Source organism: Jaculus jaculus, chromosome 12, assembly GCF_020740685.1.
Source record: "Jaculus jaculus isolate mJacJac1 chromosome 12, mJacJac1.mat.Y.cur, whole genome shotgun sequence".
NCBI classification, from domain to species: Eukaryota; Metazoa; Chordata; class Mammalia; order Rodentia; family Dipodidae; genus Jaculus; species Jaculus jaculus.
The window spans coordinates 91,644,772-91,666,250 of NC_059113.1; the positions used below are offsets into that span (position 1 = coordinate 91,644,772).

The following is a 21,479-nucleotide window of genomic DNA, read 5'->3' on the forward strand; positions in this document are numbered from 1 at the left end:
TTGAGAAGTCAGAACCAGTCTGTCACCAGCATAATAAAGGGATTTTGATGGTTTTCAGGATTAAGACTCCAAAAGCCCTTAGAAAGAAGACTAGGAATATATTCTGGGTGAGTGAAACACGTTTGTTTTTATCTTCCCAGTATTCACTAGCAGTAGAAGACTGTATGACAGTTTGTAGGGTGTTTAATCAAATTTGACTCGTGTGGGCTTTGAGGTTCTTAGCCAGAATAGTATTTGTTTGCTTATTTATTTATTTTGGTTTTTCAAGGTGGGGCCTCGCTCTAGCCCATGCTGACCTGGAATTCACTCTGTAGTCTCAGGGTAGCCGTGAGCCACTCTTAAGCGGGTCATTAGAATAGGCCTTGTTAGTTCATAAGTTGTATCTAAATGCAGCTGCACTTTTACTGTAGATAGTTTTTCTTTCCTTTTCTTTCTTTCTTTCTTTATTTCTTTGTGTATGTGTGTGTGTGTGTGTGTGTGTGTGTGTGTGTGTGTGAGATGTGGATGTGGGGGTATGTGTGATATGGATGGGGGGCACATGTGTGATGTGGATGTGGGGGGGCATGTGTGTGATGTGGATGTGGGGGGGCACGTGTGTGATGTGGATGGGTTCCTGTGCATGTGTGTGGACAGAGGACAACTTTCAGGGGTCAAGTCCACCATGTTTGAGGCAGGGTTCATGTGCACCATTCCATTCACCAGGCTAGCTAGCCCACAAGCTTCCAGCAGATTCTCCTGTCTCCTCCCTTCTTCTGGAGTCATGCTGGGTTTACAGATATCCATGCTTGGATCCATCTGCCTTCACATGGGCACTGGGGGACTGAACTTGGGTTCTCATGCTTGCATAGCCAACACTTATCCTTGGAGCTATATTTTATAAGATATTTTTAAAGTATTTTATTTTGTTTTATTGTATTTGACAGAGAAAGAGGGAGAGAGAAAGAGAGAGAGAGAATGGGCGCACCAGGGCCTCCAGCCACTGCAAACAATCTCCAGACACGTGCGCCCCCTTGTGCATCCGGCTAACATGAGTTCTGGGGAATCGAGCCTGGGTCCTTTGGCCTTGCAGGCCAATGCTTTAACTGCTAAGCCATCCCTCCAGCCCTGGAGCCATATTTTAGATACTGTTATTTTAATTTTTCATAAACTCTTCCTGACCATGTCACCCAGGTAACTACAGTTAGAAATGTCTTAATAGACTATATTGAAGTAGATGTTGATTTTTGTAGAATATTTCTCTAGAAGGTGAATTAATTTCTCATTATGAAGTATTAGGGAGCCAAAAGTGTTTTTTTTTTTTGTTTTTTTTTTTTAATTCTGTCATTTTGGTTTGAGTACACAGTAGCAAAACTGCCAAAGGGCTTCAAAATCTTGCCTTCCTGATACCTTGGTTATAGCTGACTTGATGCCTACAGTGGTGTATCAAGTTCTGCATAGCAGAGATGTCCATCACCCTTTGTAACCAAGCTCAAACAGCTTCATGTAGCAGAGAAAGAATCCTTGTCTTTGTGCTTCCACTAACCCTACCCCTGATTGTATAGTCTCTGGTTTCCAAACACACCTCACTACGGTCCTAAACAGTAGTGGGTACTTCGCCCTTACCTCAGTCTTCCCCCAAGCCCTGACTCTTCCCATTGATGCCCCACTCTTGTCTTGAAAGTTGGCTAATTTGAGATGTTTTCTCCATGCTAGTTCCAAGCCTGATATGGGAGAAATAGACTATGCATGGACATGGGTCTGAGAAAATAACTCCCCAAGCCCCGTGAGAATAGCTAGCTTCCCCCTGAAAACAAAAGGAAAGGGGAAAAATCTGACCTGTGTTTTGATTCCAGGAACCTCTCAAAATATCATCACCGTGTTATTTCCGCTGCCCCAGGTGACCACTGCTATTATTGAACCCTCAGAATGCTGGCAGACCGTGTGTTTTCAAATTCTAGCTCTTGAACTGTGTGTGTGGTTCCTACGAATGCTTTTCTTAGTAGATTTGAGGGCATAAACTAATTTCTTTTGTTTTTCTTGGAAATGTGCAGACTTATTTTTGTTTCTGCACACCAAGGTGGAAGCCGTTAAGTTTGCTAAACAAGTGGCTGGGAGGCCGTAGGAGACGCGCTCAACTCCAGAGAGGCCCCTGGGCTAATTTTAGGGTTCAAGATTAGAAAGCTGCCCGAGTTGCTTTTCTTAAAGTGCCCAAATTATACTGTCCTTAATTACAAATAAGTGCCGTTCTGTTTGGTAGTCTTCCCTGTAGGAAAGTAGACTGACATTTAAGAGTGTATGTGTGTACATATGTATGTGTGTATGTATCTATATGTGTGTGCATGTTCATGTGTGTACATGTTCCTTTCCTGTTAAGTAGTCTTTCTCAGGGGTTTTTAAATTTCTTTTTATTAGGTTATTATTTTTTTAAATATCTTTATTTATTTATTTATTTGCAGGGAGAGAGAGAGAGAATGGGCATGCCAGGGCATCCAGCAGCTGCAGACGAACTTCAGATGCCTGCCCTGCTTTGTGCATTTGGCTTTATGTGGGTACTGGGGAATCAAACCTGGGTTGTTAGGCATTGGAGACAAGCGCCTTAACCACTGAGCCATCTCTCCAGCCCAAGGCATTATTTATTATCACTAGTGTGAAGGCCACAATCTGAAATGTACTGTTGAGTATAGTTTTATATATCCATCTATATCTATGTACAGATATACATATAGATTTTAGCTCCGATTAAGAAATAGAACATTTATAATCTTCCAGAAAGTCTTCTCATACCTCTTCCCAATAAAACCCATGTCCATAGATTCATTTTGCCTATTTTGAACTTCACATAAGTGGAGCCATCGGGCTAGAGAAGATGGCTTAGTGGTTAAGGCATTTGCCTGCAAAGCCAAAGGACCCTGGTTCGATTCCCCAGGACCCACATAAGCTAGATGCACAAGGGGGCGCAAGCATCTGGAGTTTGTTTGCAGTGGCTAGAGGCCCTGGCACACCCATTCTCTCTCTCGCTCCTCCCTCTTTCTCTTTCAAATAAATAAAATATATCTTAAAAAGAAAGCAATTGCTGTCTGCAAGCATCTTGAGAGGAACAGAAAGGATAAGGATACTAGGTACTGTCTGACTCTGATAGAGAAGCAAATTTACCAATTGTCTTGTTACTATAAGACCAAGAGGTACTTCCTCCCAGTGCCCTAGTGGCATGAATTAAAAAAATAATAACAACAATGGAGGGCTGGAGAGATGGCTCAGCAGTTAAGGCACTTGCCTGCAAAGCCAAAGGACCCAGGTTTGACTCTTCAGGACCCACATAAGCCAAATGCACAAGGTGGCTCATGCGTCTGGAGTTCGTTTGCAGTTGGCTGGAGGTCCTGACATACCCATTGTCCCTCTTTGCCCCCCCACCAAATAAATAAATTAAAAAAAATAAAATATTTTTTAATCAATCCTGACTTCCTTTTCCCTGTAGCAAATCCATAACTCACTAACATTGTCACAGGAAGCTCTGTGTCCCATGCAGTATTCCAGTGCATGAACGTGGCACACATTATGCGTCTGTTCCCATGTTGATGGACATCTGACTTGCTTCTAGGTTTTAGTTAATATAAGAAAAGTGCAGTGAACATTCTTGTGTATATCTTTTTTTAATGTTACTTATCTTTAAAATTTTTTCTTCTTTAATTTTTATTTATTTATTTGAGAGCAACAGACAGAGAAAGAGGCAGATAGAGAGAGAATGGGTGCTCCAGGGCCTCCAGCCACTGCAAACAAACTCCAGACGTGTGCGCCCCCTTGTGCATCTGGCTAACGTGGGTCCTGGGGAATCGAGCCTCGAACCGGGGTCCTTGGGCTTCACAGGCAAGTGCTTAACCGCTAAGCCATCTCTCCAGCTCTAATGTTGTTTATTTAAGAGACAGTGGGGCAGAGAGACACCCTCCAGGGCCTCTAACAACTTCATACAGACACCCCAGACACATGCACCACCTTGTGCATCTGGCTTTATGTGGGTACTAGAGAATCGAACCTGGGTCCTTGGGCTTTGCAGGCAAATACCTTAACCACTGACCTCATCTCTCCAGCCCTATGTGTGTCTCCCCTGCCCCAAGGTAGGGTCTTTCTCTAGCCCAGGCTGACCTGTAATTCACTATTTATCCTCAGGCTGGCCTCAAACTCACAGAGATTAATCCTCCTACCTCTGCCTCCCGAGTGCTTAAAGGCTTGTACCACCATACCTGACTAAGTATCTTATTTATTTCTTTGAATGACAATGAGTGAACCCAGGCCTCTAACCACTGCAAATGAATTCCAGACACATGTTCAACCTTGTGTATCTGGCTTTTGTGGGTACTGGGGAATCAAGCCTGGATCCTTAGGCTTTGCAGGCAAGCACCTTAACTGCTAAGCCATCTCTCCAGCCCTTGCGTGTATCTTTTTTCCCTAATTTTGTTTATTTTTATTTATTTATTTGAGAGCAACAGACAGAGAGAGAAAGAGGCAGATAAAGGAAGAGAATGGGCACGCCAGGGCCTCCAGCCACTGCGGAAAGAATTCCAGACGCATGCGTCCCTTTGTGCATCTGGCTAGCGTGGGTCCTAGAGAATGAGGCCTTGTGGACATCAACACTTAGTTCCTTGGGATGCATACCCATTAGTAAGACTGCCACATCTTACGATAGATGTCATTTAGCATGCATAGGGTTAGTTAGCTTCGACTATCAAGTCATTGTCTCTATGCTTGCCTAGCAGCAGTGCAAGAGAAATCCAGCTCCCCACATTTCCACAGCGTTGCGTGACTTGTCTCAGCCATCCTCATGGCTGTGTGATGGCTTCTGGTGACTTTAATTTGCATCCCCAAGGACCAATTCAACCAGAGAGTGAATTTGTTCCTGGTTTTTTTTTAAAGAAAATATTAAATCTGTAGTTGCTGCGTAATTTATATATATATGATATATTATATATAATCATATTTATATAATATATAAATTATTTATTGTATATATATATATATAAAGCTAGCTCTGAAAACCCAGATGTTTGTATACACAAAATGTCTGTCTTCCCCTCCATCCTCGTATACAACACAAGGTTCACCCTGGGGAGTGGTCTCTTCACATTACAGTTATTCCCGCGGCACACAGCCAGCAGCTGTCCTCTGATGTGTTTACTACACATTTTCAGTCTTGATTCTTTGCGTGTCCTGAGGTTGAACCTTCCTCCCAAGGTTTCACAATTGCCCCAGAAGTGATTCTGATGCCACCCGACCCCTGGAGAAGAGTTATGCTTTCGGCGCAGACTCTCTGCCTTTATCGTCGGGGAAGGATGAGGAGGCGACTGGTCAGGCTCGTGTTGTACTCGAAACATGAAGGGCAGTGACTAAGCAGGAGAAGCTGGCTGGCTTCCCTGACAGTGGCCACTGCTGCCACTTCTTGCTGATCCATTTGTTAGATTTACCTTTAAAATGTAAAAAGAAAAGTTGTGTGTAATGTATGTATCAGGGGCAGACGTGTGAGCAGGTGCGTGTGGAGGCTGGAGGTTGGCATTGGGGATCTTCCTAGATCACCCTCCATTGACAGAGGCAGGGTCACCACATCAGTTATTCAATGTAGCCATCTTACCCCAGGGGCCTCCTGTCTCCACTTCCCAAGGCAGGCTGCCATGCCCAACAGGCATTTATTTGGGTGCTGGGGGTCCTGAACTCTTGTCCTTATGCTTACACAGCAAGTGCCTTCTCCACTGAGATATCTCTCCAGCCCAAGATTTACCCTTTTTTATTTTTTAGTTTTTATTATTCATTTATTTGTTTTTCTGAGGTAGGGTCTCACTCTAGCCCAGGCTGACATAGAATTCATTATGTAGTCTCAAGCTGGCCTCGAACTCATAGCCATCCATATATATATATATATATTTATATATGTTATATATATATATATATATATATATAAACTTTATTTTTATTTGTTTATTTATTTAAAAGAGAGAGAGGCAAGGGAGAGAATGGGCACACCAGAGCCTCCAGCCACTGCAAATAAACTCCAGACACATGTGCCTCCTTGTGCATCTGGCTTACATGGGTCCCTGCGGAGTCAAACCTGGGTCCTTTGGCTTTGCAGCAAATGCCTTAAATGCTAAGCCATCTCTCTAGCCCCAGGCTTACCTTTTAATAGGCATTGTAGTTCCAAATGGGATAAAACTGTCTGCAGGGTAAAGGGGTCAAGTGATCCAGTTTATTATTTGTGGATTGGGTCAAATCATAATCCAGCTCTGTGCCCTGGAAGCTTGCTCACTGAATGGCCTTCCTTAGCAGTACTTATTAGCTTTCTAAGTTCAATTAGGAGTTTGCTCCTGTGGCTTATTAGGTCTTTAATGGATGTTAATTATACTCTTCATGCCTTCTGAATTAAGAAATGGGAAATGATTTTACATGTGCAAGCAAACCCTGAGCCGATGTTTGTTTCTTAGAAGATTGCTTAGAACAGAAAGTCAGAAATCAAGCAAGGCAGAAAGCAGGATGGGCTGGCTATTCTATCTGTAGCCTAGAATGGGTATATAAGTCACGTGTCTGTAAGGCAGAATAGACATTTCCTTTTTAAAAAAATTTTTTTAGTTATTTATTTGAAAGAGAGAGCAAGATGGGCACACCAGAGCCTCTGGCCCCCGCAAATGAGCTCCACACACATGTGCCACCTCATGGGTACTGGGGTATCCAACCTGGCTTCTTAGATTTCATAGCCAAACACCTTAACTGCTAAGCCATCTCTCCAGCTCCTGAACATTTCCTGTTTGGGGAGACCAGTTGTTCAGTAGTAGAAATCTTAAGTGAAAGACTGCTTAGGCACATTACACTGCTTGTATTCAAATTTGTAAAGCTGGGTGGACAAATTACCATGAGGAAAACAATCCTCAAGACAGGAGGTTGAGGATAGATTGTTTGGGCTCCAGTAGTAGCGTGGTCTGCTCTGCCCTGGTATGGGCCAGTGTTGCCTGGAATGGTTGGGGTAGCTCTCCGTGTTGTTCCAAGGTCTTTTCCTCCAGGAGCTCGTCTGGGGACAGGATGGAAGTTTCCTCTGGTTCACTTGCCTCTTGAAAGCACATGGAAGCCTTGACATATTGCTGAGCAAGGTCTTTTTGAAACAGAAGCCTTTGAAATCCAGGCCTCTATTCTGAAAATTTAAAGATTTTAAAGAGGTTTAAATGCTTTCATCATTCATGGATGGGGCAAACAAAAGGTTAATAAAGATGGTCGTGGGCTGGAGAGATGGCTTAGCAGTTAAGGCATTTGCCTGCAAAGCCAAAGGACCCAGGTTCAATTCCCCAGGTCCCATGTAGGCCAGATGCTGAAGGAGGCACACGCATCTGAGGTTCATTTGCAGTGGCTTGAGGCCTTGGTATGCCCATTCTCCCTCCCTCCCCCCTTTCTCTCAAATAAATAAATAAAATATTTTTTAAAAAGAAAGAATTGCATTTATTAAAAATTTTTTAAAAAGATGATTGTGTCCCTTGGCTGGCTGTTTTTCTTTTCCCACTTAGGAGGTGTCTCTCCATTCAAGCTATTAAAGTTAGAAAGTATGCTAAAGGAAGTGTGCCTATGACAACAAATCACGTGACAGAGTTATTAAATAGGTGTTACAGAGGAGGCTAGACTTCATATAATTTCATATGGCGAAGTACTTAGGAACTAGACTGTAAACTGGGTGTGGTGGCTCATGCCTTTAATCCCAGCATTCGGGAGGCCAAGGCAGAGACTACATAGGGAATTCCAGGTCAGCCTGAACTAGAGTAAAATCCTACCTCAAAAAAACAAAAAAGAGAGAGTGAGCATGCTATTAGGGTGAGGGTATCCTGTAGGACACATGAACTACTTACTGCTTTTCTAAGCTAGGATCTTGCTCTAGCCCAGGCTGACCTGGAATTCACTAGGTAGTCTCAGGGTGGTCTCCACTCATAGCAATCCTCCTGAATGCTGAGATTAAAGACATGTGCTATCACACCCAGCTCTGAGTCATTATTTAATCTGTGGCGTTTTAAATCCCCTTCAACTAAATCTCTGTATTTGCTGGATGCTCCACAGGGCATGTTACATACCTCCCGTGACCAACATCTGTTAGACATGATAACAAATATGTACCAGTAACCGCTGAAATTAAGACATGATGTGTTGTAAATGTCCCCAAACTAATTTTTATGCTCTTCCCACTTTCTGTTTTCATCTATCATAAATAAGAAGGGATTAACTCCTGCCATAAGATGCTAGATTTATTAGCTAAGCTTCACTGAACACCACAAGACTAAATACTAGAAATTAGTTCAACTTCTGTTTAACCAGGCCAGAATCTGTAACTGAAAAAATATCTGTCAAGACTCAGAGAGTTCTTAGGAAGCAAACTCCAGATCACGCAGGCAGGTGAATGGGTCTCACACAGTGCTTTTTTTAAAAAATATTTTTTTGTTCATTTTTTATTTCTTTATTTGAGAGTGACAGAGAGAATGGGCGCGCCAAGGTCTCCAGCCAGTGCATACGAACTCCAGACGCGTGTGCCCCCTTGTGCATCTGGCTAACATGGGTCCTGGGGAATCGAGCCTCGAACCAAGGTCCTTAGGCTCCACAGGCAAGCGCTTAACCGCTAAGCCATCTCTCTAGCCCACACACACAGTGCTTTTTAATCTCTTCCAATCTTATGGAGAGAAAGTGCTCCCAAAGTGTCTGCCCTGTGATTGAAACATTCTTTTTTGTTTTATTTTTCAAGGTAGTGTTTCACTCTAGCTCAGGCTGACTTGGAATTCACTGTGTAGTCTCAGGGTAGAAACATTCTTTTTTAAAAATATTTTATTTATTAATTTGAGAGAGTGTTTGAGAGAATAAGCACACCAGGGCCTCTAGCCACTGCAAAGAAAAAAAAAACTACAGACGCATGGGCCACCTTGTGCTTTATGTGGGTACTGGGGAATTGAACCTGGGTCCTTAGGTTTTGCAGGCAAGTCTTTAACCATCAAGCCACTTCTCCAGCCCTGATACATTTTTTTTTTCCAGCATGATAACATGCAGGCTCTGAAAACATAGTAGTAATTCTTTCTGGTTTGCTGTTGGACCCAATGATTAGCATTATACTCAGGTGTTACAATTAGGATGTGACTTTCAGTGTCTCAGAAGAGCTCTAGCGTGAGCTAAATAACCTTTACTCTGTTGCATATAATTATGGTAACTGAATACATGAAAACATTGTCAAAAGCATATGGATTTACTATATTTAGAGAATACATATATGATATTAGCCTCTCTCTGGTAAATTAGAAGGCCAAATGACTTGCATTTGATTCTGTTTGATAGAACATTCTTACCCCTGCCATTTTTAGCATCTTTAGGATAATATTTTGGGATTGGGAAAAAAAAATCTCAGTTTCAACCCAGCCCTTTCTGTTCTGTTATAAACCAGAAACATGTACTAGTTTATTTATTCATAAATGAGCATTTGCCTTCCTTTTTCTGGGTTACTTACAACCCTGTGTTCCTACTGAGAATAGCAGAACATAGTTCTTTTGGTCATGTCAGTAATTAAGAAAGTTTTTATTTTCAGCTTATTTTCACCTTATTCCTTTTTGTACGACTTCATATGCTTTTCTCAGAACACACGTTAGAACATTAGTAAATTACTTCCTTTCTTGCTAACACCATCTTCTCAGGAAAATACTGCAAAAGTCCATGAGCTGGCAGTGAAGTTATGAGCTAAGCAAAAAGGCAAGGGCCTAGAGAGGTCCCATTTCTGAGTATAAATAGAGTTCATCATCTCTAGTCCCGGAATTAGAAATATTTCTCCTAGTCTAGTAAGAGGTAGAAAGAAATGAATGAGCCAAACACTGGAGCTCCCAACAGGGCTGTGTGCATTATGGGGAAAACTCCTCTAAGATTTAGAGAGTACCTTCATTCTTTTTTTAATGTTTTTTAAATTTTTTGTGTTTATTAATTCTTTCTTTATTTGAAAATGACAGACAGAGAGGGAAAGAGGCAGAGAGAGAGAGAGAAAGAGAGAATAGACCAGCCACTGCAAATGAATTCCAGACACGTACACCCCTTATGCATCTGGCTAACGTGGTTCCTGGGGAATCTAGTCTCTAACTGGAGTCCTTAGGCTTTACAGGCAAGCACTTAACCACTAAGCCATCTCTCCAGCCCTCTTTTTAAAATTTATTCATTTGATAGCAAGAGAGAGAAAGAATGGGTGCCTCAGGGCCTCCAGCCACTGCAAACAAATTTCAGATGCATGCGCCTCCCTGTGCATCTGGCTAACGTGGGTCCTGGGGAATTGAGCCTTGAACCAGGGTCCTTAGGCTTCACAGGCAAGCACTTAACCGCTAAGCCATCTCTCCAGCCCCAGTACCTTCATCTTCCAAGTCATCTCACAACAATCTAACTGTGGCTTCCTCACTGTCCATGGACTAGAAGAAAATTCTTACTCTTTATCGCTTTGACAAGAATTAGTTACTATATAAATATGGCCATTTAGGTCCTGCTTGTTTTGTAGTTTTGTTTTATTTTGTGGTGGTTTCTTACTGTATTGCTCAGGAGGGCCTCCCGAATGCAAACAAATAGTTCTCCACCTTAGCCTTCCAAAGAGCTAGGACTACAGATGTAGACCATTACACCTGGCTTCAGGTAGGTTTTTTTGTTGTTGTTTTTTACTGGCACTGTCATCATTTATTCAGTTATTGTGTATGGAAGTGATTTATCTTCAAACTTTAACAAAGCTTAATTTAACCAAAGCAACAAAATCTTAACATGGGGATACACTTGGCCTGGAAAGATGGCGTAGTGGTGTGTAAGCCAAATGCACAAGGGCTGCGTGCATCTGGAGTTTGTTTGCAGTGCCTAGAGACCCTGGTGAGACCGTTCTCTCTCTCCCTCTCTCTCTCTCTCTAAATAAATAAATAAATTACAAAACTGGGACATACTCATAGTTAACCTTTGGTGTTGCAGACCCTGTCACGCCAGTGTGTAGAATAGCTCACCTTTGGTATTGCGGATCCTGTGAAATGAATGGGGTAGGCTAATAGTCAGCCCTCAGTGTTGCAGCTCCTGCGGAGCCCCTGTGATAGACTAATAGTGAGCCTTCGGTTTTGCAGATCCTGTGAAGCCGCTTGGCAGCTCCTCACAAGCCGCCACTGACTCGCCGTTTGCTGTACACACAGCACCAGCCTCGGCGCAGGCCGATGCGTCTTCTGCGGCTCTGCCTCCTTCGTACCAGCTCATTAGCCTCCCGCCACACCCGGAAACTCTTGGCCTCCAGGAGGATCCACAGGACTACCTCTTGCTGATCAACTGTCAAAGCAAGAAGCCCGAGCCCACTAGGTACGTGGTATATGCCTCCCCGTGTGTGTGTGTGAGCGTGAGTGTGTGTATGTGTACATTGCATTTTAAGGTTTTGAAACCCTGGCTTGAAGCTCCAAAGGACCCACCTCTATAGGCTTATGTGGCAGGCTTGTATTGCAGGTTTATAATCCTCCGTTAATGATGTCTGCTATCTGGGAGATCTTGTTGCAGAAACATGACCTCTGCTGCCATGGCACAGGACAGTTGTACCTACAAAACTCGAGAACTCTGGCTACTGTTTCATAGTCGTTGTTACAGACTCACAGTATTGCTTGCTTAACAGATTTCACTGATTTATAAATGGTGATCTTGCTCCATTTCTTATGTGATTGTAAACCAGCCAAGGGTCATCTTTTGTTTCTGAAGAAGGAGAGGAATACCTGCTACTAGAAGATTTTGAAAGCAAAACGATTCCATTGCAGTGAGTGTGTTGGAGTTTTGGATCCGTGTGAGAAACTAATCATCCAGGTCAAATCCCGATATGGCAAATCCTATAGAATGTACAAGCTAGGTTTAGTGACATTTGATGACATCACATAGACTGCTAGAAGCTGCAAACATTCAACTCTTCATCTCTAACAATGAGACTCACCTCCAGCCTTCACTTTACAAACCTTTTAGTAGAAAGAAAGATCTGGAGTGAGTGAGCACTTCACCACAGGGGGAGAAAGCCTTGGCAAAGCCTTTGGTCCCCTGCCATCTCTGCTACTTCCACACCCCTCAGTCCTCTGCTGTATTCTAAAGCACTTTTTTTATTTATTTGACAGAGAAAGAGGGAGAGAGAGAATGGGCTCACCAGGGCCTCTAGCCATTGCAGATGAACTCCAGACGTATGTACCCCCTTGTGCATCTGGCTAACGTGGGCTCTGGGGAATTGAAGCTGGGTCCTTTGGCTTTGCAGGCAAATGCCTTGACCACTAAGCCATCCCTCCAGCCCCTAAAACATTTTAATTTTTTCAAAACTTTTTTTTTATTTGAGAGAGAGAGAGAGAGAGAGAGAGGATATGGGGGGTGGAATGGGCATATCAGGGACTCCTACAACTGCAAACGAGCTCCAGACACATGTGCCACTTTGTGCATCTTGCTTTTTACATGGGTACTGGGGAATCGAACCAAAGTTACTAGGCTTTGCAGGCAAGTGCCTAAACTGCTGAGCCATCTCTCTATCCCCCTAAGACATTTTAATTTGACAATTTTTGACATTTGATGTCAAATAAATAAAATAAATAAATAACTGGAAGGTTTGAAAGGACAGAGAAAGTTGGAGGACAACTATTTAAGGAAGAAGCAGGAAAGTGTCATTAATGGCTATGTGACCATTGGTGATAGGGTATATTTACAATACAAAAATGAGGGTGGATTGCACATTAGACATGAAAGCTGTTTCTTAAACAGTGATAAAGAATTAAGGGCTGGAGAGATGGCTTAGTGGTTTAAGGCACTTGCCTACAAAGCCAAAGGACCCAGATTCAATTCCCCAGAGCCCACTTAAACCAGATACACAAGGTGGCACATGCATCTGGAGTTCATTTACAGTGACTGAAAGCCCTGGCATGCCGCTTCTTTCTTTTTTTCTTTCTTTATTTCTTTCTCTATCTCTCTCCTCTCTCTGTTTCTCTCTCCCCCTCCATCCTTCTATCTCTCTCAAATAAAAAAATAAAAATAAGTTTTTAAAAAGAACTAAGCTTTATAACTTATGACAAAAGTTCCTTTTTAATGTAAAAAGTGATTTTAATAGACTCAGAGTACTTGTTAAAATTTATATAGAACTTATTAGTAATCTACATAAAGTCAAAATATATACAAGTATGAAATTTTTTTAAAAAAAAAGTATTTTTAAGTTTCTGGGAAAGCATTCCCTAAGATGCTAAGAAGAACTCACAAACATTCCAAAGATGGTTTTCTATATATTTGTTATAATGGGATTTTACCTGTAAGAGTAAGGAAATTTTATAAATCAACACTAGTTAATAATTAAATTCTAACTTGATTGTGCTGTTTGCTGTGAATATTTAAAAATACATATTTGTGAATGTTTTACCCATGCAACTAACTGTGTTTATTATACTGAGATTCGCTGTTATTTTCTAGTATCATTTTTTTAAGCCAACAGCTAAGTAACAGAACAGTTTTTATGTTTCCTTTTATATAAGTTTTTCATTAATTTCACTGGTACATCCTTCATGCTCCCATAGATATTGTTCAAATCACTGCCTAGATATAATTTGCCAAAGTAATAGTTAAATAACAAATATTTACGAAGTACCCAGTAAGTGCTTACTGTTATGCTAGGGACCAGGAACATACAGACTAATAGACTGTATAAGACACAATTCCCTTAGAATATAGTCCCCTTTGGAGTTTGCAAATAAGCTTCATTAAAAAGTCAAAAATATATGGGCTGGAGAGATGGCTTAGCAGTTAAGTGCTTGCCTGTGAAGCCTAAGGACACCAGTTCGAGGTTTGATTTCCCAGGACCCGTGTTAGCCAGATGCACAAGGGGCCCATGCATCTGGAGTTCGTTTGCAGTGGCTGGAGGCCCTGGCGCACCCATTCTCTCTCTTCTGTCTCTATCTGCCTCTTTCTCTCTCTGTCACTTTCAAATAAATAAATAAAAGTTTTTTAAAAAACGTCAAAAATACAGGCATGAATTATTTATAGATAAAGAGAATAGATGTAAGTTGCCTCACAAACTTTTAACCATTAGCTCAAACGATGTGCTGCTCCCCCAATAGGCATGAGACCATAACTTGGTAGTTTTCCTTATTTGCAACCAAGCTATAAAATAGTGGGCACGAAAGGCCTTACTTATTAGTCACACCTCTGGCTGCTTTGAGCTCCTGCATTTGCATTAAACAAAGTGCATGTTTTAGAGCATGTGTAGGTGCATTAAGAAATTCCACCAAGCAAGCTGGGTGTGGTGGTACACACCTTTAATGCCAGCACTTAGGAGGATCACTGTGAGTTCAAGGCCACCCTGAGACTACATAAAAAAAAAGATAAAAGAAAAGAAAGAGGAAAAAGAAGAAAGAAAGAAAAGCAAGCAAGCAAGCAGGCAAGAAGGAAGGAAAGACATTCCACCAAAGAGGCTGGAGAGATGACTTAGTGGTTAAGGTATTTGCTTGCAAAGCCAAAGAACCTAGGTTTGATTTTTGTAGGACCCATGAAAGTTAGATGCATAAGGTGGCACATGCATCTGGAGCCCATTTGTGGTGGCTAGAAGCCCTAGCATGCCCATTCTCTCTCCAACAAGGGACAAGGTTTTTTTTGGTTTTTTTTGGGGGTTTTTTTTTTTTTTTTTTTCCCTGAAGTAGGGTCTCACTCTGGCTCAGGCTGACCTGGAATTCACTGTGGAGTCTCAGGGTGGCCTCGAACTCACGACGATCCTCCTATCTCTGCCTCCCAAGTGCTAGCATTAAAGGCGTGCGCCACCACGCCCGGCTCGTGAGTGTTTTTAAGATGGAAAAACCAGTGAGAAGTTACATAGTTGAACTATGCCTATTTGGTGAGATAATCAGAGAATGTCTTTAGTTTCGGAAGGGAAAACAGTGGTGAACATGAGCATGGTGAAGGAGAGTCTGCCTGAGAAAGGATGTCACGTGTGAAGAGACAGGACATGAGAGGTGGAGCCAGGTTGCTAGGAACCATGATACCACAGGGCTTTGTTTGAAGCCTTACAGTTTTCACAGCCTTGTGAGGACCGCTAGGTTGTCTGCTGATGAAGTAAGTCCCATAAAAACTGTTTGGAAAATATTGATCTTACAGCAGTGCAGCCACTGGGTAGACTAGGGGAGGGAGACACTGGAGAAAAGTCCGCTTAGGCGATCTCATTACTTTGCATGTCACTAGAGACTTGAGCCCACCTGAACTTGGGTTGGTGGCAGTGGGAATAAACAGGTGGGAAGGAAGGAGTCGCTGCCTAGAGAGGGCCCCAGGCGTCTTAGATCTTAAACCAAGAAAATGTAGATAAAGTCACTTCTTTCAGTGCAAGTCTGAAGGACAGCTAGTTCTCGAACTAAATCAGAATTTGGTTTATGGTACATGAGGGAGGTCATTCATATAGAGAAAGCCAAGCAGAAGTAAACATGTTGAGAATATGAGAATGGCTTTGGTGAGAAGCTGGGAGTACTGAGCATTCGAGAAGGTACAAAGAAGAATTCTCTAGGGTGTGGGTAGTAAAGCACTAAAAGACGGAAACGTTGGTGTCCATTCCTAAGTAGACAGACAAGGGAAACATGCCAGGTACTGAGCAGAAGAAGGAGGAAAGTTAGGGTCGTGCACTGTGGGCCCTTTGGACCCCAAAGTGGGAGATGTCCTGGAGAAAATGCAATATGCAGAGCCAGATGTCAGTCGAAAGTCAGAGAGGAAAGATACTTTAAAAAATTGTGGGCTGAGAGCCGGGCGTGGTGGCGCACGCCTTTAATCCCAGCACTCGGGAGGCAGGGGTAGGAGGATCGCTGTGAGTTCAAGGCCACCCTGAGACTCCATAGTGAATTCCAGGTCAGCCTGGGCTAGAGTGAGACCCTACCTCAAAAAAAAGAAAAATTGTGGGCTGGAGAGATGGCTTAGTGGTTAAGCGCTTGCCTATGAAGCCTAAGGACCCAGGTTAGAGGCTCGATTCCCCAGGACCCACATAAGCCAGATGCACAAGGGGGCGCATGCATCTGGAGTTTGTTTGCAGTGGCTGGAAGCCCTGATGCACCATTCTCTCTCTCTCTCTCTCTCTCATTCTCTCTGCCTCTTTCTCTCTGTGTCTGCCTGTCACACTCAAATAAATAAGTAAAAATAAATAAACAAATTAAATTTTAAAAAATTGTCGTAGCCAGGCGTGGTGACACACACCTTTAATCTCAGCACTCAGGAGGCAGAGGTAGGAGGATCACCATGAATTTGAGGCTAGCCTGAGTCAACGTAGTAAGTTCCAGGTCAGCCTGGGCTACAGTGAGACCTTACCTCAAAAACTAAACAAAAATTGTCCTAAATTATTTAAAGGCATATTATTTAAGTTTCTGCAGGATTTAGGACAACATTTATAAGTAGTTCAGAGACCTTATCTATCCTTAAGGAAGTGAGAGTTCGCTTGTACTGTTAGCCTCATCTTGCCTTGTACTCAAATTTTTGAGACTTGAAGATGCAGAGCCTGAACCAGAGACTGAATTAAAAGCAAAAATACTTTCAAATCAGGTGTGTGTATATGTGCATGTTCAGAGGTAGGGTCTCACTCTAGCTCAGGCTGACCTGGAATTCACTATGTAGTCTCAGGGTGGCCTTGAACTCATAGAGACCTCCTGAGGGCTTGGATGAAAGGCAGGCGCCACCACGCCCGCTCAAATGAGATTTCTTAAGGTGAATTGTGTAGAGTTAATAACCTCCCGGGTCAAGTATTTTGCCTCTCGCCATAGTATGGCTGAATGTTAGAGAGAGTTGAAGGGAAAACACGGGCGACCCGTGAGGTTGTGGCCTCCTTGTAAGTTACATTGCATTTACTCAGTAGCCATCATTTGGGCAGAACGACTTTGTCACAGGCAGGTTAAAGAGCAGTGAGCTAATCTTATAAACTGGACCAGCGCCAGGCTGGTGCATGCTTTTCATAGCAGACACTTTTTCTTGTGCCTATGCTATGATTTTTCTTCCCAGAGTTCTGTAATGTCTAATACTGTGCCTCAAAGGTTGTGGCTTCACATGTGGGCTTCATGGGTAGACTGGAGGTGAGGCAGAGAGATGGAGAAGGCTTCTGGCAGTTTTGGGGTGGTGGTTTTGACATATAATCATAAAAACTAAAGAACATTTGTGCTTTAAATCTTATGGCTCACAAGGAAAAAAAATCTATTGGGAGAAAAACACATTTTGATTGCTAAGCTACAAATGTCTGTCAAAGCTATATTCCTGTGTCTTGACCATGTTTTGTCGTTAACCATTTTTATTTAGAACCCATGCTGATTTTGCAAAATCCACCTCTTCTGAAACAGACTGCAATGATAACGTCCCTTCTCATAAAAATCCCTCCCAGAGCAAACATGGAGTGAACGGCTTTTTTCAGCAACACATGATGTATGACTCCCCACCGCCACGTGCCGCGTCTGTCTCTGTGGACTCCAGCCTCTATAACCTCCCCAGGAGTTACTCCCATGACGTTTTACCAAAGGAGTCTCCATCAAGCACCGAAGTGGATGGAGAACTCTACGTTTTTAATACGCCGTCGGGGGCATCGACTTTAGAGACTCAAATGAGGCATGCATCTGTTAGTTACGACATTCCACTGGCACCCGGTAACACTTACCAAATTCCGCGGACATTTCCAGAAGGCACCTTGGGACAGACATCAAAGCTGGATACCATTCCAGATGTGCCTCCACCTCGGCCACCAAAGCCACATCTGACTCATGACCGATCTCCTGTGGAAACATGTGGCATCCCACGCGCGACCTCAGACACCGATAGCAGTTACTGCATCCCCACAGCAGGCATGCCACCGTCACGCAGTAACACCATTTCCACGGTGGATTTGAACAAACTACGAAAAGGTCAGCTTCACTCAGCTTCTACTCTGTGAGAGGTTCATGACAACAACTGCGTTTTTCTGAGGAATTGTCCATTTTGTACAGTTGGTGTTGAAGAACGTCCCTCCCTTTCCTTCTGCTCTGCAGCTCCCACTGGCATGGCCATGACACCAGAGTCGTCATATCCCTGAAAGACATATGTGCATGCCTGGGTGTTTGTGTGTATGTGTATGTGTGTGCCTTCTCTGCTGGGCGGGAAAAGGAGTGGGAGTTTCTTGTCCTGAAAGTGTGGCCTTGTGCCTTTGTGCCTCAGGAAGTGTGTACCTCTACCTCTCCTTCCCACTTGCTAGGATTCCTTGCGGGGAGGAGGTGGGTAGACTCCCTGTGAGATAGAAGAATAGGAAGATCTCCCCTAGTCAGCCCTCTGCCCACGTCTGTGTGTCATTTTGACCACTTTTGTGTCACATCTTTTGGACTCTCTTTCCTTTCTTCCTATGTAAGCAGTGTTTCCACTTGTTTAAAATGTGATCATTCAGATCTTATTTTTTTTTTAAGTACCAGGTCTCTGTATTACTCTTATTTTGGTTATTGAAAATGCATATACTTGGCCAGGTGTGGTGGCGCACGCCTTTAATCCCAGCACTCGAGAGGCAGAGGTAGGAGGATCGCTGTGAGTTAGAGGCCACCTTGAGACTGCATAGTGAATTCCAGGTCAGCCTGGGCTAGAGGGAGACCCTATCTGGAAAACTTAAAGGAGAAAGAAAGTAACAAAGAAAGAAAGAAAATGTACACGCTTGATTTATATACTTAGTACCTGTAATCAAAAGCCAAAGACACTGCAAAGGGAAGCAGCAAATCTAGATTATTCTCCAAGATTCGTACAGTCCTACAAATACAAGGTCCATGTTTTTAATGCACCTACAGTTAAAGTATGTCCTAAAATTTCTGTATGTTGTGGTAGAGTTTTCCGGCTACCTTAAGAAAGGTATCGGGCCAGAGGGATGGCTTAGCAAAGCCAAAGGACCCAGGTTCAATTCCCCAGGAGCCACATTAGCCAGATGCACAAGGTGGCAGTGTCTGGAGTTCATTTGCAGTTGCTGGAGGCACTGGCATGCCCATTCTCTCTCTCCTTCTCCCTCTTTCTCTGTCAAATAAATAAATAAATAATACAATTTTAAAGAAAAACCAAAAAAAAAAAGTTATCATTAAAAAATGTACTAGGGGCAGGAGAAATGGTTTAGTGTTTAAGGCAGTTGTCTGCAAAGCCAAAAAACCCAAGTTTAATTCCCAGTGCCTACGTAAAGTCGGATGCACAAGGTGGGGCAAGTGTTTATTTGCAGTGGCTAGAGGCCCTGGTGTGCACATTCCCTCCCGCCCCCCTCTTCCGCCCGCCTCTCAAAAAATACATAAAATATTTTTAAAATGTACTAGGGCTGAACTAATAGCTCATTCACTAAAGAGCTTGCCTCATAAACATGATGACTTGAGTTCAGTTTCCAGGACACATGTGAAATTGCTGTGCATTGTAGTGCACCCCCGTAACCCCAGAGCTGGGAAGACAGGGACAAGAGGATCCCCGGGGCTCGCCATTAGCCAGTCTAGCCTCGTTGGCGAGATCTAGACCAGTGAGAGAACTTGTCTCCAAAGCAAAAAGGCGGACAGCACTCCCGAGGAAGAGCACTCATGTCCTCTAGCTTCCACACTCAGGTGCATGCACTGCCGAACATGCATGAGCACGTGTACAGTAAAAAATGTATTCAGGGGCTGGAGAGATGGCTTAGCGGTTAAGCGCTTGCCTGTGAAGCCTAAGGACCCCGGTTCGAGGCTCGGTTCCCCAGGTCCCACGTTAGCCAGATGCACAAGGGGGCGCACGCGTCTGGAGTTCGTTTGCAGAGGCTGGAAGCCCTGGCGTGCCCATTCTCTCTCCCTCTATCTATCTTTCTCTCTGTGTCTGTCGCTCTCAAATAAATAAATAAAAAATGAACAAAAAATGTATTCAGTCATTCGATACTAATGTGTAAGTTCCTCCCTCCCTCCCTCCCTTCCTTTTCTTTTCTTCTTTTGAAGTAGTCTTTTATAGCCCAGATGGCCTCAGACTCACTGTGTATCCAAGAATGACCTGGAAACATTCCTGCTGCCTCTATTTCCCAAGTACTGGAGTTACAAGTGTGTGCCAACATGTCTGGCCTTGTAACTCCCTTTTTAAAGTGACTATATAGTGGGCGTGGTGGCGCACGCCTTTAATCCCAGCACTCGGGAGGCAGAGATAGGTGGATCACCAGGAGTTCAAGGCCACCCTGAGACTACAGAGTTAATTAATTCCAGGTCAGCCTGGGCCAGAGTGAGACCCTACCTCGAAAAATGAAAATAATAATAATAATAAAAATAAGATAAAGTGACTATGTAACATAGTTTACATTAGTGAAGTGTAATAGGCCAAGGTGACAGAAAAGATGCAAAAATATGGGTGCTGCTTCTCCATCTTTAGACAGCCCATCTCATGTCAGATGTAGATCTTTCCTTGCTCCTATAGATACCCTGCTCGTATCAGTAAACATACAAGCTTGTGTCTGCATTTTCTGGTGGTTTTTAAAGCACAAATTCAGGCTTCTGTCCTGTCCTGTCCTGAGATCATCTTTTTCAAATGGATGCATTTGTAGTGCATGTGTGGGTGTGAAGGGAGAAAGCAGAGAAAAGAAAAGAACGCTCTTGGTTACCCCCAAGAGCTGGGAAGGTGGGAGCCCAGGCTGATGGTTTGTCCTTCCTTCTAGATGTGAGTTCTCAAGACTGCTATGACGTTCCGCGAACGTTTCCAAGTGACAGATCAAGCTCCCTTGAAGGCTTCCACAACCACTTTGTAAGTATAACTGACCTTCTCCAAGCAGCCTTGCTTAGTACAGGGCACTTGGTATCCCCGAGACTAAATGAGATTGTGAAAAGTGAACCTCACCTCAGAGTCATATGAACAAATGTGACAGTTGTGTCTTCCTGTTTGATGGTAGCTTTGTTTCTTAAAAGAAATATGTGTGTGTTTTAGAAAATCAAAACTGTGTTGACAGTGGGAAGTATATCGGGGGAGGAACCGGATGAAAACTACGTCCCCATGAATCCCAACTCGCCTCCGCGGCAGCATTCCAGCAGTTTCACGGAACCAATCCAGGAAGCAAATTACGTGCCAATGACGCCGGGGACATTTGACTTCTCTTCATTTGGCATGCAAGTTCCTCCTCCTGCTCACATGGGCTTCAGGTCAAGCCCAAAGACCCCTCCCCGGAGGCCAGTCCCTGTGGCTGACTGTGAGCCGCCCCCGGTGGATAGGAACCTCAAGCCGGACAGGAAAGGTAAGGGGTCTGCGGCAAGCAGCCGACTGGGGGAAACACAGAGCTGACGCGGAACTAGAAATTCGGAGACGTTTCCTATTCCCTGGGGTCACCAACTTAACATACAAAGATGCTACTATTCATAGACGAAGGCTGATATCTGGATGAGGTTTTCCAAATCTCTTCAACAGAGTTACACACTAAACGCCCAGCGTGATTGGCAGCAGCTGGGCAGCACCAGGAGAAACTGGACTGTTGTCCCCATCTAAGTGCAGTGCCCATCTCCTGCCTGGCTGTCACCCTTGGAACTTGT

The 21,479-nt window shown here is 43.4% G+C and overlaps 1 protein-coding gene across 5 annotated transcripts in view; it reads left to right on the top strand.

Annotated features, from left to right (window-relative positions):
* Gab1 (GRB2 associated binding protein 1) overlaps positions 1 to 21,479 on the top strand; it is a 166,428-nt gene that overhangs the window by 113,195 nt on the left and 31,754 nt on the right. For 4 of the 5 annotated variants that reach the window (XM_045131150.1, XM_045131152.1, XM_045131153.1 and 1 more), the window contains exons 3-6: positions 11,100 to 11,325; positions 17,275 to 17,870; positions 20,618 to 20,703; positions 20,884 to 21,187. In XM_045131150.1, coding sequence (XP_044987085.1) covers positions 11,100 to 11,325; positions 17,275 to 17,870; positions 20,618 to 20,703; positions 20,884 to 21,187 — 1,212 coding nt within the window. The remainder of the gene's footprint in view (positions 1 to 11,099; positions 11,326 to 17,274; positions 17,871 to 20,617; positions 20,704 to 20,883; positions 21,188 to 21,479) is intronic. The other variant, XM_045131151.1, reaches the window with a different exon arrangement.